The sequence below is a fragment of the Thunnus thynnus genome, chromosome 11, assembly GCF_963924715.1.
Source record: "Thunnus thynnus chromosome 11, fThuThy2.1, whole genome shotgun sequence".
Lineage (NCBI taxonomy): Eukaryota > Metazoa > Chordata > Actinopteri > Scombriformes > Scombridae > Thunnus > Thunnus thynnus.
In genome coordinates, this window is record NC_089527.1 from 29,040,934 (window position 1) to 29,059,012 (window position 18,079).

The 18,079-nt window shown below is 39.1% G+C and overlaps 1 protein-coding gene across 3 annotated transcripts in view; it reads right to left on the reverse strand.

Annotated features, from left to right (window-relative positions):
• Positions 1-18,079, reverse strand: part of tbx15 (T-box transcription factor 15) — a 38,760-nt gene that overhangs the window by 3,145 nt on the left and 17,536 nt on the right. For all 3 annotated transcript variants that reach the window (XM_067604306.1, XM_067604307.1, XM_067604309.1), the window contains exons 4-7: positions 15,223-15,394; positions 8,116-8,283; positions 7,544-7,608; positions 2,249-2,346 (exon numbers count right to left, since the gene is read on the reverse strand). In XM_067604306.1, coding sequence (XP_067460407.1) covers positions 2,249-2,346; positions 7,544-7,608; positions 8,116-8,283; positions 15,223-15,394 — 503 coding nt within the window. The remainder of the gene's footprint in view (positions 1-2,248; positions 2,347-7,543; positions 7,609-8,115; positions 8,284-15,222; positions 15,395-18,079) is intronic.

Here is an 18,079-nt window from a genome sequence, read left to right on the forward strand (position 1 = left end):
GAGCTGCCCCAGTCCTTCCCTCAATAAAAAACCACAAGCTCTGAGTTTAGACATGTACTGCAATGATTCAGATGAAGAGGGGAAAGAGAAATATAGATATGACAAAAAAATAAATGCTGTTGGCACAAACTGTGTCCGCTAAGTCAAGCCTTTCAGAGTGAAATGATAGCTGTGGGATATCAATCGCATATTTCTCTATTAATGAGAATTTGGCCAGGGTTCATCTTGCTGCTGGAGAAATTCAGTTTGAAACCAGAATGAGGAGGAGGCATAACTAAATAATCCAGGACTCGCTTGGCTGGGGTTCTGATTTTGCACCATATGCCTTCGATAATATCGCTACAGCGCTCTGCTTGAGGAGATGAGGGGGGGCTTGCAGAAATAAAGAAAAAGAGGAGAGAGAGAGAGAGAGAAAGCAAGGTAGAGAAGAGAAGAGAGGACTATAGTTTGGTGATGTCATGTTTTCCTTTGGTTAGAAGGGCTCGAGGTGCTTCAGTGCCGAGGGGGAATAGTTGATTACTTGAAGGGAAAAGGGGTGTCTGGTGCCATAAGGGCAAAGCTACACACACACATACACACACATATATATAGTCACTACACACAGCACACATACACAATGTCCTCTCAGGGTGACACAGGGTTCATTGGCGGCGCAAGGACTTTAATTAAATCCTAATCACTTTGGAGGAGTTTAATGATAACAAACACATGTCCGCCTGCTCAGACAAAATACGGAGCATCACGTCATGCTGACCTCCAGAGGTAACCGAGATAGGGTCACTGAGGAAACCGAGTTGCTTTAAAGCGGCAAGGCCCTTGATATGAGCCATGACTAAGATCTTGTGCCGATGCTGGAGCAGAGACAAAGGGAGGTGGCCCGACTGACGCTAACTCGTGTCGTGAAGCCGTCCAAGAGCCACAGGGATTGTTTAACGATTTTATTTTCAAGGGCTGCGCGTGATGTGAAAAGTTCAACAGACACAAGCGGACCTGCCAGGAGTAGCATATGGCCAAGCTCAAATGAAGGACAACCATAGCTGATGCAGTGTGTGGTGATATATGCAGGGAAAGTATGCAGCAAGAGAGTTCAGGTTGGGACAGCACATGCACCAAGGTCATGTAATTACCACTGTACATTATACTCAGTGTTTGAGAAAGTCCACTATACAGTAATGGATTGCTTAAAATCGTTAATTAACTTAAAAAAGTCTCTATTTATGATGTAAAATCAGTCCTTTTTGAGAGTAACTTTCTTAGTTAGCAGGAAACTGGATTATGTTTTTTTTTTCTGCAACAAAAATTAAACAGATTTAAATAAAATTTAAGGACTGACACAAAGAGATGTAATAACTTAAAAGAATTACCATAAATTAAGAATGCATCAACTCGTCAGCACAAAACAGTGATCTGAGTACAAAGTGTTACAAAAGTGCATTAATACCACAGTGGTTCTCAAAGCGGTCTCTGATTCACAGTGCATGCAAAATAAGGAATAGTTTAATCTCACTATCATCCAGTTCACTGAAAAAGATCCCAATCAGTGAATGTTCCAATCATGGGTTTCACTTTACGTTCATTCCTGCATGTCAAGAGCAGATTGTGCTACAACTCAAGCAGAAAGATTTTCCTATATGAGGTGGTTTATTTGGAGGAAAAAGATGATCAGATGGGGTCAGTGAGCTCTAATGTGTCTGTTTGACACGTTGTCTGTTTCGGAAAAGTCTTCTGTTGTCAGGTGTCAGACTGTGAGCAAGGAAGGCACTTTAAAAATCACTTCAACAACGCTATTACTGTAGCAATGCTTCCTGCATATCTGTGATAATTTCTTCTGTTTGCTGGTGTATTTTGCTTTTTTTCCCCCGGTGGGTAAAAACCTGAAGGCATGTGGTCAAACAGCAGTGTTGTCAGGTTTAAGGTTAAATCATCAGTTAGGTGGAATTCTTATAGAGCTGCTATTTTGCATCAATATTCAAAAATAATACAATGTAGACATACATATAGGACACAAAGAGATGAATTCCTACTTTCAAGACCAAGGGTCTTAAAAAATGTTTTTCTCTTTAACTATCCTGCTCTAAATCTCTATATCCACAAATAAAGTCACAAGGAAAAATGAGCAAATTGTTAGTTGAATTAGAAGTAGATTAAGGGGACTGAGGTTGACGGGGGATTTTCAAGAAGAAAATGTGTCTGTGGAGTTTGACGTGGCAAATTCTCCTGCACAGAGAGACAATGTGCATTTACACACCTTGCTGTTTCTGCATATTGGTGAAATCTTCAAACGTGAGTGTCCTCACAGGAGGTCTCCAGAAAGCATAGGTCTCCATGATCGCCTCCAGGCCGGTCCTGACAAACAGACAGACACACAGAGAGAGCCAGTTTTATTTCAACATAAAGCAAAACAACAGACACAGAAACAGCAGGAGAGAAAAAAGGGAAAAAGACTGATGACATGAACAGAGACAGAGCGGGACAGAGACTGATCGATATTATTTGTCTTAAAATTGATTCTAAGTTGTTTTGTCACTAACGGGTCCCTCAACTGTGGACCTGCCTGTCAAGAATCCCTCCTCAACACGTCTTAATCTCATGGCTATATAAATAAAAGTTGCTTTTATATTAATAGTCATAAAATATCAAGAATTTCAACAATGACTTAAGATTGCATGTCAGTGTGTGTGTGTGTGTGTGTGTGCGTGTAAATGTTTAAGGAGAAAGAGGGATGTTGGTGTGACACGAAGAGAAAATATCAGTGAGAAAGAGCAAACAGTATTGCAGAGATCAGCTGCAGAGAGAGAGGAAGTGTATTGCTGTGTATTTTTGTGTGTATTGAGAGAGGTTGATTGTGAATGAGCCAGACTAAGAGAGAGACAGAGAGAGAGAGAGAGAGAGAGAGAAAGAGAGAAAGAGAGAGAGAGAGAGAGAGAGAGAGAGAGAGAGAAGGGGGGTGGAGAAATTGGAGTCCTGCTCAGAGGAAACTGGAGCCATTAAAAAGGGGCAGGTTTTTACTGTGCACATAAATCTGGGTGACGTTTCATCTTGAATCTGTACATGGTTCTCCTTCCTGCTTGATTTACTTCCCCACGCGGCGCTCAGCCCCATCCCAGAGAAACCAGCGCCCGCCGCTGCTCGCCATGTTATTTTAGGGCCACTAATTCCCTGGCCATGGCAGCTCGTTAGTGCACCACGCTAATCGGGCCGGCCCTCGCCATAACTGCACTCATTCATACACTCATGCTGCTGGACCAAAACCTAACAAATGAGCTGTATCCCTCCGCTGGGCCATAAAGGCCGGTCACCAGACACAACTGACGACACCACAACTTAGAGCTTGGGAGAGTTCTATTTTAAGAGACTACTAAAAAATCTGAAAAAGGAAAACAAGTTGGTACTTAATTTGAGAATTAGCAGTGCAGACTTGCCCATTCTGTTAATTTTAAATTTCCTCTGAATGTGGAACTAGTTGGTCATGTTGCACAGCAAACAGGCTGCATTCACACTGTAGTCACTTTACTGCTAAAATTCAAACCATACTGTATCTGGTGTTTTTGGATGGCTGTTAACGTTACTCATATCCAATACTAATATAGAATGAGTAATGCTTAAAAGACACGAGTGACAGAGCAACAATAACAAAAAATGTCACACCTGCTCTTGTGTTTGCATCTTCTTGTTTTCAACTTTTTCAGTTGCAGTACGTGCCTTCCATGTTTGCATTCAAGAAAATAAAAAGTATCTTATTATAGGATCCTTTCATTTTTTTCTCATACATTTCCATTAGATAACTAAACTTCTAATGGAAATGTAAGTGGTCTTGATTTTTGTTTGGGGGATGTTGAGTCTATCTTGTTTCTGCGAGGTGACAAGAAACAAATCTTAAACATCGACTCAGTGGTTGTCACACACACACATATCCCAGATATCTACTAAGAGAAAACACATATTTGCTTATTTCAAGAACCAAACCTATCACTAAGAAAGACAAAATTAAAACTGCAAATATCTTTTTTATTACATTGAATTAGTTAAAGGTCTACAGTCTTTGCTGTGGAAACTATATCTAAATAAATGGTATAATCTCATAATCAGATTTAACACAATATATTACACAGTTTTTCTTATTTTGTTAAAGGGGATGTTTTACCATGTTGGGTCAAGTTGACCAAAAAATGGTATCAAAGTGATCACAGCTGGTAAATGACAAGTATTATTTGTTGTTATGGCAACAGGAATTTCATATTCTGTTGGAATTTCAACATGTGCTCTCTTTCGTTACGTCATATGTATCTTTTGTGTTTCTTTGTAATGACTGTAGTTATATTAATGTGTTACTTCAATGAAACAAAACCAGCAGGATACAGTATGATGCTGTCTGACAGGGTGGAACATTTCTTCATTTTATTTTTTACCTCACTTCAAGGAAAATGAAGGAAATGGCTTAAAATAGCTAATGCGTGATTAAAAAGCGAAGTAGCTGGAGCACACAGAGCAGATCATAAATGGAGCTCAGTGAGAGTTGAGTCACGAAGATGACATTCTTTCTCCATCATTCATTTCTCCTTTCAGCCACAGCTCTTGGCTCCTGTCTGCTCACATATCTTCATGTTTCACACAATGATCCTATGAGTTTATAATTGATTGACTTGTTATATTGGCATACACCAAAACTGAACAGGATAGCTGAAGTAAGCACAACATATTAAAACGAGTACTCAATCCTATGAGTCCTCGCTGCCAAAATCAGCATAGACTCGGGGGGAAAAAAAGGAAGCAAACAAAGCAGAAGCATTGCAAAGACACCAAAAAAGGAGTATGACATGAAAAGAGAGCGAATGTTGGTGTGACCACATCTTTAGGAGCCAATCACAAAACAGATTCCCCTTTATTAAACCAACTGCACCTGTTGGTTTAATAAAAGTCTCCATTAAAATCAGTGAATATAGTAGTCTGGGGGTTTATGTTGCTGATTATTTGCTTGAAATGTCTTTTATATTTGTTGTTACTTATTTTTATCGTTTTTATTCTTGGTAGTTAATGCTCACAATTTGTATATCTGTTTTTTTTAATTTACTGTAAAGCATGTTACATTGCATTTTTGCATGAAATGTGCGATGTAAATACATCATTATTATTATTATTATTATTATTATTATTATCATTATTGTTATTATTGTTATTATTAATGCCAAAATATGGAGCTTCTTCCCATTATCCAAGATAGAATTTGTGCCAAATGTAATCATCATTTATATCCACAAAATAGTTTCTCCTGATTTAAGTGATAATATGGAAAACATGACAAATTCCAGCTGTGGTGTAAAAAAACAAATAAAACGGTACGAGGAACTAAAAAACAATCTGTCGTCTACATTTTATGTGTAGCAGACACTCTTGGTAGTCACTTATGGTATGTGAGCAATTAAACTCCTAAATCACCAAAATAATGCAAATCCAGCAGTGCAGAGGTCAAGGTTCAGAGCTGCAGATCATTAACAATATTCATGACTGATCAAAGATAAAAAGCAGCTCGACATGAAGCGAGAAATTCAGAACAACTCCGTTTTTAAGGTGACAGAAGCCGAGTTCTCTTCTCTAAATGATCTGAGGCTGATCTGAACACAATATATCCCAAAAGGGAAGAGGAGAAGGAATCACGAGCAGTACGTGAGGATAAATTCATTTTCTCTTTCCCCGGACAAATATCTCATTCGCCGTTATCTTTTCATCTGTAGCTTTTCTGCAATGAAATTCTAATGCCAGTTCATAAATCAAACAGTCTATTGTTTGAAAAACGAAAAAAGATGTCTCAAATATCTGTGTGCCAAGAAATGCGGACCAGATGAGGGGGCTGCTTTCATGTGCGGAGGGGTCTGGTGGTTCAGTGCACCCCCTCCTCCCCTCCTCCACAAATGTTATATATGATAATTCAGAGACTGAGAGAGCAAGTGAGACGGGACAGAGAGAGGGAGGAAGGAAGGAAAGAAGGAGAGGGAGACGGAAACTCCAGGGAAGCAGCAGAGCGAGTTAAGAAAGGAAGGCGAGGGAGCGTCCTCAAGTCAAACTTGTTTAATAATATTAGCTTGGTCAAATGCTATGTGATGATCAGTAAAATGATTCATGATTCTTACAGTGTCAGCGACCAATAGGAGCGCTCTCTCTGGCTGACATCAGCACACAATGACAACACAGCTGATGCAACAGCTGAAAGAGCAGAGGAAGGATCAGACTGGTCGAGTTTTGTCTGTGTCACACATTTTAACCGTCACAGAAAATAGCGTTACGCCCTTTTTTTTTCTGTGTCTCCCCGCGTGCTGTGTTTGTGTGGTGTGTTGTGTGGGCTGTGTATATGTAGCTTCCTGTCTTTGTGATGTTTTCATATCTCTGGAAAAAATCCTGGTATACTCTTATAATGATTGATGATGCCTGACTCACTGAATCGTATGATGTGTAGTCCAGTAAGCATTCATATGGTGATTTGCAGGTTAAAAGATGTCTTGACGTCTAGGCTGAAGTGTGCTTTAGACGTCTAGGTTACATAATACCATTGTTTCAGCAGCATTTTAATGTGTGTCAGTTTAAAGCAGGTCCTAACTACAAATTGAGTATCAGAGGGGTTACAGCATAGTAATGGCACGTACTGTGGCTGAGGTGCACACCCTCAAAGAAGTAACTACAAGCTGGGACTACAGTGGCTATGGAGATACCATGTGGAAGAACTGTGATTTGTTAGTTTTCTCCTATAAGTCTCCAATGCTGGTAAAAAACAAAATGTTGACAGTGAAAACAACATCAAGCAAGTTGACTGCAAACCTGCCGCTGGCCACTATCATCCTGTTATAGCACAGTAATTGAAAGAATGCACAGACAATTACTCTGCGGTTATGTAATTAGAGCACAAAATAGCCTGATAATGTACAACACATCTGTAACACATCTGTCCACTGTTGTAAACAACAAATCAACAGGTGAAATCTGACACTGATCTATAATTAATTCCTACACTGAAGGGATCTCCAGCAGGATCATCATACTCCTTGTTGCAGAAGCATAAATACATTTGGAAGCAACTAAACACCGAGGTTAAATAGGGAAACTCTTTGCCGACCTTAACAGTTTTTCTTTCCACCACGCTGATTCAGGATCGGGCTGCTTCTCGCTTCTACATTTTCATGCTTGAACAGTGTCATTTGCATTCCGAGAATTTTGAGACTTCATGAGCATTTCTTGAGATGAATGAGACAATGATAGAGACAGAGAGAAAGGTGGGGCGTACAAGTGTCCCAATCTACCAACAACTCTCTCTCTCTCTCCTCTCTCTCTTTGTGTTGCAGATCTGAAGTGTTCCTCTTGGCAGCAGATATAGCAGCTGTTTTTATATGGAGCAACATATGGTACTAAGTGTTATCTACAGAGGATTATTTCCATATTAAAGGCAACATATTAAAAAAAAAAAGAGAGAATGGATTTTTTGTGGGGCAGCATGGCAAACACCCAAACAGGCTGTATGGCTGCCAATGAGTAAACAGATGTTGTGATAACATACCTGTTTCTGCCCGAGTCCCGGAACCCCTTGGCAAACGGGTTTCGGTCGATCTTTAGTCTGGTGATCTGCAAACAAGAATATGAGAAAATTTGCAGCTATTTTTGTGACATTTTTTAATAAACAGTAGTAATGTTATTTGTTTTTTTCCCTAAACAAGTCTGTAAGGAAACTTTACTGGGTGTCTACCTTTCTGCAGTATGACGCATTGCCTGGGCCAATGATCAAAATGTTTTGTTTTAGGAATTAAATTAGAAATGGTTCACTTCTGGTAAATTTAAAAAATGGTCAATTTGTGAAGCTCGATCAGAACGATACACGAGCCAACTGTAGTTATAAGGAAATAAAAATTGTTCTGAATTGGAATATTTTAATGTCAAAACCTGCAGTAATTGATAAAATTAGCAGACGTTCTTTCAATTTAACTATTTAATGCAAAAAAAATTTGAAAAAGAACAAGAGATGCCCAAAATATTTAAAAGATTAGTTGAATTTTCCTTAATTATTTAAATGGCAAGGATGTGAACTCCTGGCTGCCAAAATAAATGTACTTATCCTGTGATGTAATAGCATACCTGCTGGTTCTGGTAAGCAGTGACAGTAGTGAAGACCGTCTCAGGGAAGCTGAAGGTCTTGACTCCCTCCCCGCTGGGCACTGGCTTGTTGGGCGACAGTTCGCTGCTGAAGTCCTTCCTGATGACATGAACACGAGGCTGGTACTTGTGCATGGAGTGGAGGATGATCTGAAAATATGCAGGGAAATAAGGTGAAATGCAGCCAATATCACTAGAATTTTTAGCAGTGATGTTGTGCGGTCTGTAAACGCTTATCACGATCATTCAGGTGGAACGATTTCTGGAGAAAGTTGAATTCATATCACACTCATTTTTATTCAAAAACTAAAAAACATTATCATAACTTTTTTTTGACTCAACTTCCACAGTGATATACAGTATGCTGCATATATAAAGCAGTAAATATGGCTTGTATGCGTGCATGTGTGCGTCTGTGAATAAGTGTGTTAGTAATTTCCTTGATTCTGTCTTTATGAGAACATTTGGAAAATAAAGGAGAAAATTGAGGGAAATCTTCCAAATTGAAAACATTTTACAAGTCCAGTTGTTGTTACTGCAGGCAAAACCAAACACCCCATTTTCAATTTGTATGAATCTGTTTTTGTTCGTAATGCATCAGTTTCTGTGAGGGTTATGCATGTAGTTATGAAGGATTAAGAGGTGAATTTGGTGAATGACGGCCCTAGTAACATATCAAAATCTGCATGTGCATGTGAAAAACGTGAACTCTCAGCCTTTATTTGTCCTCTCCACAAGTTCACAATACATAAACCTCCTCCATAACATCAATTAGCTCAGTTGAATCTCTATCAAGGCAACACGACATTAAGCGGAAACCGAGTTCACACTGCAGTGACGCTCGCAGGAGGGCTGAGGATTATTTCACAGCAGAGCGGAGGCGTCAGACGGTGTCGGCCCCAGCCTCGCCTCAGGGCCTCAGTCTGCTCTTGATTAATCTGAGGGTGAGAAAACCTCCCCAGAGCCAAACAGCCCGCGCCCCTCCTTTATACTACAACAGAGAGGGTCATTTCAAACCAGAGGGGAGACAGCAGAGTCTCAGAAACACTATAGACAATATTCTAGGCATCAAATCACACACACACACAGACACACACTCGCACCCACAAATTATGACTGGGTTGCTGCATAGACACACATACAGATGCATGATCTAATCTGCAATCCTCATTTCTTAAATTTTGTCTCCATCTGTGTTGCTCAGCGTTTATTTCTGTGGTTTTTCGGCACGCTCTGCCCAGAGATCACCTGTCAATCAAACCGCGTGGGCGGTGCTGTGGTGTCTATTTCCTCCGGTGCTCAGTAGATGTTGCGCAAAATTGTGTTTTCCCAATGAAAAAAATGTTTTCTCTGTCTCGCCGTAAGTTTCACATTAGGAAAGAAATACTTTCAAATTCTGTGGGTTGTTTGTCAAACAGTAAAACAGCATTTGAAAAATTAAAGTAGCCAATCAAATGTAACAGTTTTGTTTGAATAAGCTTGCATGTGATCTATCTCTTTGTTTCACTGTCAGCAGGATTATATAAGGGGATACTGCTGCATTTTTTAAAGGACAGAGATCTTCACCACACCTTTTTAATATCTGTTCAGCCATGATAGCTAAACCCATTTCTTCTTCAATTTATTTCAATCCTTTGCTGCTCTGGGGGTAAAAATAAAACATTTCACTTTGTGTGCATCAGAGGATTTTTCCCCCCAAAGACAACAGGTGTTAAAACTGCAAAAGAAAAAAGCTTTCATGAACTGGACAAAGGGTTAAACCGCAGTCATCTTTCAGCAATACAGATTATTTCAAAATAGACACACACTCACTCACTCACACACTCACACACACACACACACACAGCTGCCTTATTGCCCAGAGGAGTCATGCTTCTAGTCCCCAGCCAGCCTGAGGTGATGTAAAGTCAGAGCGGATCACACATCGACACGCTGAACTCAGAACAAACGACTGAGAGAGCAGCCAGAGGACATCAGCTGACAGTTGTTCACGCTCAAATACAATTAAGCTAAATAAGTAATGTTTTCATTTTCATGGTAGGTAATGACGTTCTTTGAAAATCCTCTGGAAATGCACACCAGAAAAACAGCAACACATCTTGCACATAACAGATGTTATGTATGTATCTCAAAAAAGTCAATTAAATTTGGTTTATAAAGCACATTTTAAAAAAACATTGTGGCCTAAATTGATTTTCAAACATAGTTGAATAGCCAAAGAGTGTGATCTAAGCAATGGTTTATGTACTCATTAAACCAGTGTTAAAATTTCACCTGTGAAATCACAAGCACAGCCAAGTACAATAAAGTTTTCTGCTTTAGGTCACCAGTAGTGACAGTACTGAATGTATATAAGCAGGGCTACAATGCATCACACTCAATACTGCTGTCCTATGAAAAGCTTGCAGCTCTGAAAGATCCGCTTCATTGGATTGAATGAAAACAGACGCATTTTCCGAGCGTACTGTGAAGTTAGAAATTTCTTCAGTGGAGTTTTAAAGTTACGAACTCACACAACAGCATTGATACATTATAGTGCAATGGATCATTAACAACAAAGCAACTATGAAACAAAAGAAAAGTTAAAGAAAAAAATCTTTTGGCCAGTCCAGCCTGCTTCAGCATTTTATTAGGTTTTCCCATAGACCGGCGAGGACAGACAGGAAATAGACGACAGGCGAGAGTGACAGCATGATCTAAACCCATGAGGACGAAGCCTGAGGCTAACGAGTCCAGCCAGGCACTGAGGGGTCCCAGAGACAAAAACTTTCAAAAAGCTGTTACTGTAGCTTACAGTACCGTAATGTCCTCTCTATTCACATGACACCAAAGTGCTGAACTGTGCAGATTGCGACAACTTTGGCCATGATGCTATGATGTCAGAAAAACTTTGGTGTTACTGAAGTGCGGTGCTGCCTTCATTGCTTTTCTGTAGATATATAAAAGAGAACAAAAGGTTGTACTGTAAATGTTGTAGGAAACAAAAAAAAGTCCCATTTTTCAGCTGCCTGTGAACTTTTTTCTTTTTTATACTGAATTTATATGTATCTACTGTATGTTATACTCATCTACATTTCAGAGGTAAATGTACATTTTACTCTACATTTATTTGGCAGCTATTTATAATAGTTAGTTATATATATAAAGTTATTTTGCAGATTAAGATTTAACATACGAAAAATATGATCAGTTTACAGAATATTATGCAATGTTATACATTAAACTGCTCAACAGTATGAGTAGTTAATATCAGCTCCCCCTTACCCAGCTGCAACATTAAAATGAAAATGGCAAAGTATGCATCAGTAATAACAATCCAGCATTATAATATAAGATATAAACTGCGTAATGAGTATTTTTACTTTAAGTACATTTGTTGATAATACTTATGTTCTTCTTCTGTAACATATTACATTGACTTTTGCTTTTTTTTAAATCTTGTTGCGATGGTACTTTTACTTAAGTGAAGGATCTAGATATTTCTTTCACCACTGACCACAATGGAAATTAGACATCAGGCTTTATTGTGGTTTTATAGTATATTAAAATCATCAATCATGAAGCAAGTGTCATATTTTATACAACACTCATACAGTATGTTTTGTATTTAAAACAAGTAAGGCATTAGTACATATAGTTAAATATATAATATTTCTCTTTGAAATGTAGTGGAATGGAAGTATGAAGTAGCATTAAGTAGAGTACAAGTACCTCTAAATTGTACAGTAGTTCAAGTAAATTTATCTTTGCACACTGTGTTTATTTTTTGTTTGTTTTTTAAATAGAAGAGAGAGCAAAGATACAATTATCTTCTTGAGAAATGCCTTTGTAGGTAGAAAGGTTTTTGGCTAGACCAATCACGGACCAGCCCATAACCCCAAATGTCTGTCTGTCACTGACTGACTGATTGAGTGATTAAGTTACACCATTGGTCAGCTGGCCTGGTGTTGGAGTTTGGGGCGTTTACAGCGGACCCCCGAAATAAGTTTTAAAAAAAAACACATTTACTGACCAAAGCGTCTCACACAGAGGCTCCGACACTGACAGGAGCACCAACCTGCAGATACAAAGAGACACAACGGATCCATTTTACCAGCCCGCACAGTGGCTAACAGCTAGTCAGCATGACTAGCATCATTAGCATAGCCTTGCCATGCTGTGTGTAGCCCATAGACGGTATAAAAATAATATGTAGCCGCGATGTTTCCAATTTAACAGCACTGTGTTGGACAGCTGACAGGTGTGTTTATGGTGTTTATGTGTTCTGAGAGACGTCATGGTGTGGACATAAAGTCACACAGCTGACAGACTGTTAGCCTAGCATGCTAAACATATGGATGAGACCATATGTTTACAGACATCCGCAGATAGAAACAGATGAAAGAGCAGGGGGAGTTAACAGATAATTAGAATAGTTATAATTAAAATTAAAATAAGTTCCCTTTCAAATCAAATATCCCAAGATATGAGAGGAAAGTATTATTCTTGCAACTGCATTTATACTATTTTTTTTTTTGACTCAAACGTAGTGTGATATGTTACTTCAGTACTCTTTACCAGGAAATATTACTGGGACCACTAAAGAAAATTGCTGATTAACATTTGATATCCAGGAATTCACATTATAGACACTACCAGTGATTATCCCTGTAATAAACTGGCCATAATTTAACACACTGACCGTACGCGGTCCAGCCATAAACTAGGTTTTGACCTAGTCTTGATATGGTACAAATGCAACCATCAGCCAAACCTGCAAATCTCATCTCAAAATTACAAACTCGTGGGGGCACTGTTTGTCTGTGTGAGACATAATAATTTTTTTTTCTTCTTACAGAATGTGCTTCTGTTGTGCACTGTGACGTCTAATGATTCATGATGGTGTCTGTTTCTGATGAGGCAGACATTTCACGACACCACAAGTCAAGAGGATGAGTGAGAAGTGGTGAGGTTTCCCACACAGGAAGCTCCGAAATGAATTTCCGTTGGCCTCGAAACTCCTTCAGGGAAACAAAGCCCTTAAACTGAGCAGCGGGAGAGGAAAGACAACCTCTCCTCACTCCGACACAGCACTGCATGTGAATCCTCGCCCACTATCACCCATATGTTATTACATTTGTCACCACTGAGCTGATGTGATCATCTGCAGAGCTGTGACAGAGCAGGAACCTGCCAGCAACACGCAGCTCGCTACGAAAAACTGGACACCGCCATTTTGTCGTAGCACTGGAAACCTCTCTGTCATGGCGGTGTATCCATGCTGCTTTTCTAATCATCGTATCACCTGGCATCTCGGCGTCAATGGTAAGTTGAAGGAGAAATTGATTTGTAGCAGCTCCTCACGCCGTTTTCAACAGTATATCAGAGCACAGCAGTCAAATTCTCTGCTCTAAAATGGCTTGATCGTCACAACAGGAACCACTTTATAAAAACTTCAACTCTTTTCTCATCCAGATCAGGTGAGAGCAGACAGCAGATCCTCTCCTGTTTGTACCAATCTCCAACAACACATTAAATATACACAAATAGCTGAGACATGCCTGGATTTGCTATTAATTAAATCTGCCTTTATTTCCACAAATATCCACAAAACTATGAAATTAAATTGATGCTCTAAGTAGTTTTACACATTTTGCAGAAAAGATACTAAAGGTACTTCCAGTTTCCATTATTCAGATTTTTATGATCTTAGAGAGTTATACTGCACACGTGTAATTTATTTTTTAAGGGCCCTTCAGGATTCATTATGTAGAGATACTTAAGTGTGAACACTGTGTGTTCTCATAATTGACACACTATTATCTTGCAGTGCTGCTTGCAGACTCTTTTTGTACAGTTTTGTCATTTTGTATTTTCTTTGCGCTCATTGCAGATTTAAACATAAGGGGCCAATCAAAGCTAGTAATGAAAGGCTAACCTAGTTTCCTTCCACTTAATATTGTCCCTTTCCCATGAAACCCCTTTCTAACTGTACGGTGCAAATAAGGGACTCACTTTAGCTTGCTGCCCACTTGCTGATCATACATAAGGACGGCAGTAAATCAAACAAATTGTGGTCTAACTTATTGCATTACAGTTAAATATTTCACCTATGAAACCCACATTACACATTTAGAGCAGCCAAGAACCAATAAGAGACTTACTTTAGCTCACCACCTCTGTTACTGACCGGATACGAGCAGGGCAGTAAATCAGACAGATTGTGGTCAGACTTAAATTTCAGCTCAATGCGGCTGCTGGAGTGTACTACAAATCAAATCCAATCATTAAGTGCCTTTAACGAAACTGTTTCATTACAAAATGCTTTACAGAGCCATGGAGGAAATGAATATTATATATTTAAACATGGGCAACGGTTCAAATCCCAGGCCTCTAATATCTCTCCATGCTAATCCACAAACCTAATAATATTCGGTCAGGGTGGAACATCTTCAAAAAGAACAGTGTGAGTGTGGGAGGGCAGTATGTGGCGGAGCAGACTGTCACGTATTGCAGAAAATCAATTCTGAAGTCTCATGGCTCTGTGAGTCATGAAATTCACCCAGTGCATGAAGAACCGTGTCAACTTTCCTTTCAAGCAAACGCATCAAAAACATTTCTATCCAAAAACTGCCTCACGGCTCCAAGAGTGCATCCATTTCTACCATGAAATAAGATGAAACTTAAATCACAAATGAAACTAATGAATCACAGCTTCAACATTTAAAACCAAAGTGTTTCAGCTGCAAAAGCTATCATCTTTGTTGCAGGATTGCATTCATTGCCAGCGATTTTAAAAAAAACACATTAAAGTCTGATTGATGTGTGGGCGCAGGGATTTTCCCATGATGTAGCTTATTGAATACTTTTGATGAGTTACAGCTCAATCAATTTATTAAGTGAAAAGTAATATAAGTAATGTGTAATTTATTATGTTTGTTCCCCCTGTCAGGGGAAGTATGAACATATTTTTCATTAATTATATGGGTCTTTTTATAGCACCATGCTTTAAATATGTATTGGTCTTTGCCTACAGACGCAAAAATGCCTTAACTAACACTAACCATTGCAATATGTAAAAACAGAGGCAGAGAAAGGGTTTTTCCTTACATGTCCCTGGTCGTCCAGCTCGTTGTTGGTGAGTTTTAACTTGTCGAAGCTGACCACCTGCCTCATCCAGGTGTCTCCTGAGGCCAGAGAGTCCGGGTGGATGTAGACCCGCGGTGGTACCGGGGAGTCGGCGTTTCCTGCCACCATCCACTTGGAGCTGTGGTACACATACCTGAAGGGACAACACAGGGAAACTGTCTTCAGAACCAGCAGACACACAGACAAAGTACAATTGTCGTTCTTTCCAGACACAGGAAATGGAGGTCAATATAAGCAGTTGATGTTACAAATCTTTTTTGACACTGTACATATTTGTGTGATGATTCACATTCAAAGAAGTTCTGTCCACTGTATTATGGAGGATAGATCCACCATAAATGAATGAAGGAGGACCCTCACATGACATGACATGAAATGTTGTGCTGTTTTTTGTGTGATGCATGAAATATCACTATTTCAGATCATTTGGAAATGTGGTAATTCACAAATCTTTAACACGTATTTTGGTGATGTTATTGGTCAGTTTTTGTTACTTTTGTTACAGTTTAAATGATTTTTATTAAGGCATGGGAAAAATCTTTTTCTGTAAAATGGTGGTCATTTTAATCTTTTTTTCTCATCTCATTAAAGAACCTGCCTACTTGAGTACACACACAATATATTTGAGATGCAGAAAGTTCAGGCTCAACTATCCTTTGCATCCCCAAAATATGTCAGTTTAGTTACTTCAAATGTTAATGCAAACCTGAAAAAATGAAAATGTAATTACTGTTTACAACATTTTCATTCACTTTTTCTGCATGCATCACTTGGACTTCTCATGCTTTCAAACACATTTGCCAATCATATTTTTGTTCCTCAGAAGGTTAGAGGAATCCCCAGCACTAATATTCTCTCATCACTTCACTGTTTTGAAAATTCATCTGAAGTGCTGAGGTTACTTCAGGGTTATTATAAAGCCTGTTTGGATTTCTAAAAGGCTGGAGCGCCTCTGCTTCTTTCACTTAGCTGGAAAACAAACTCCAAACACTTGGCCACGTTGCCACAACACCGGCTTTTAAAACTCATCTGTTGTTTCTTCATTGTGCTTGAAATTTCTAACAAGAGCGACATAAAATATTCCATATGCAGTCACACAGTCAAGCGGCATAGTTTCAATTAAGCTCAGCCACAATATTTGATGATGTGTTTGACTTTGGGTACAATGGGGTGTATCACCCATTAAACAGCAGGGAGGAGAGGGAGAGAGAGAGAAAGGGAGAGGGAGAGAGAGAAAACAAGAAAGAAAGAAAGAAAGACTGTTTTTTTTTTCATTATTAAAACATGTCCACCAACCACTGGTCAAAATGATATATATATCACGCTGTTTCAAAAAAGAAAAGGAAAGTAAAGAACAGAGAGAGAAAGTGTATATAGAGAAAAAGAAGCATACGAGAGAAATAAATGAAGGTAGAGTGATAGAGGAAGAAGGAGAGGAAAGAGAGAAACACATAATGGGAAAGCGAGGTAGAGAATAAGTGGGGGGAGAGAGTCTAACAGCTGTTTGCCTTTAGTTCTGGCCCTGCACTCAGTTGAAAGTGTTTTATCTGAAGTGTCTCTGCCAAAGTCATCACTCACTCCTGAAACATGGACAAAACTCTCATTTGGTCCTTTTGTTTTTGCCTCCAAGGGCTGTACCACCCCATCACATGCACATGCGCACGCACACACACACACACACATGCCTATTTATAAGTACAAAACACAGCACAACTCAAATGCACAACAATACGTGCACACATTTAAAAAGCTTATTGTTGGAGTCTGTGTCCGACATCACTACTTTGTTCAGTCATTCATTACTTCCTATATAATAGAGACTTAGTTTTTAGACTCTTATGAATCATTTGTGTCATGACAGCAGGTGTAGTGTCACTCTACTAACTTTTTCATTTATAAAATCTGACACATTGCATTGTGGGGCTTGCGATGTGTGGCCCAGGTTGATCTCTTTATTCATATTTGTATGCTCTTTATGTACCTTGCTGCCATAAAAATGATAAACACATACCACCTGTGCAGAGAGTTGTTATAATCCCAATGGAAGTTGAATGTGAGGCCAGTTAACACCCACCTGATTTTTTTTTTTTTTACTGGTTAGTGGTTTTCCAAACTATAGTTTGGAGATGGAGAATCTAAAAGAACCACCATCACACAGCCATCACTGAGATCCCGTTTTCACTCAACCTCCATGATTGAGCTAGATGAGGTTTCTGTGAGTTCTGTAACACAACTCAGTCTCCCCTATTGGAAGTATGTTTCTAGTCAGTGATCTTAACTAAGCCTACACTGGTGTGATGTTTCAGCACTTCCCAAAACTCAGTCAGCTAAATGATGTGGAGATGTCTTCTTCCTTTTATTTTAAGTTGCATTTATTTGTCTTTTCAGCCATGGAAGGTGGTCATGCTTCATTTCAAACAATGTGGAAATGAGAAACACACACTTAAGTTTGGTTTTAAGAGCCAGCCAGCTAATTCCTGTTACTATAGTGGTGTATCAGTCAAAACATGAACTGACATTTATTTATGTAAAAATGCCATTGCTTACTGTTAAATAGTGAAATATGGATGTAATGAACTACAGAAAGGGATCATTTTAACTACCTGTTTTGTGTTTTTACTATATGTCATACCAAGCACACACCTCCACACACAGCTCTGACATTTGACCTTAACACACACACACACACACACACACAAAAGGGTGCCAGGCGTTTCTGTAATTTCCTGTTTGGAGTACTGTTTAGGGTTACGCTCAGCGTAGCAGGGAAAGTGTTAAGGAACGAGGAAACTTTAGCCCCAAACAGAACTGGAAATCT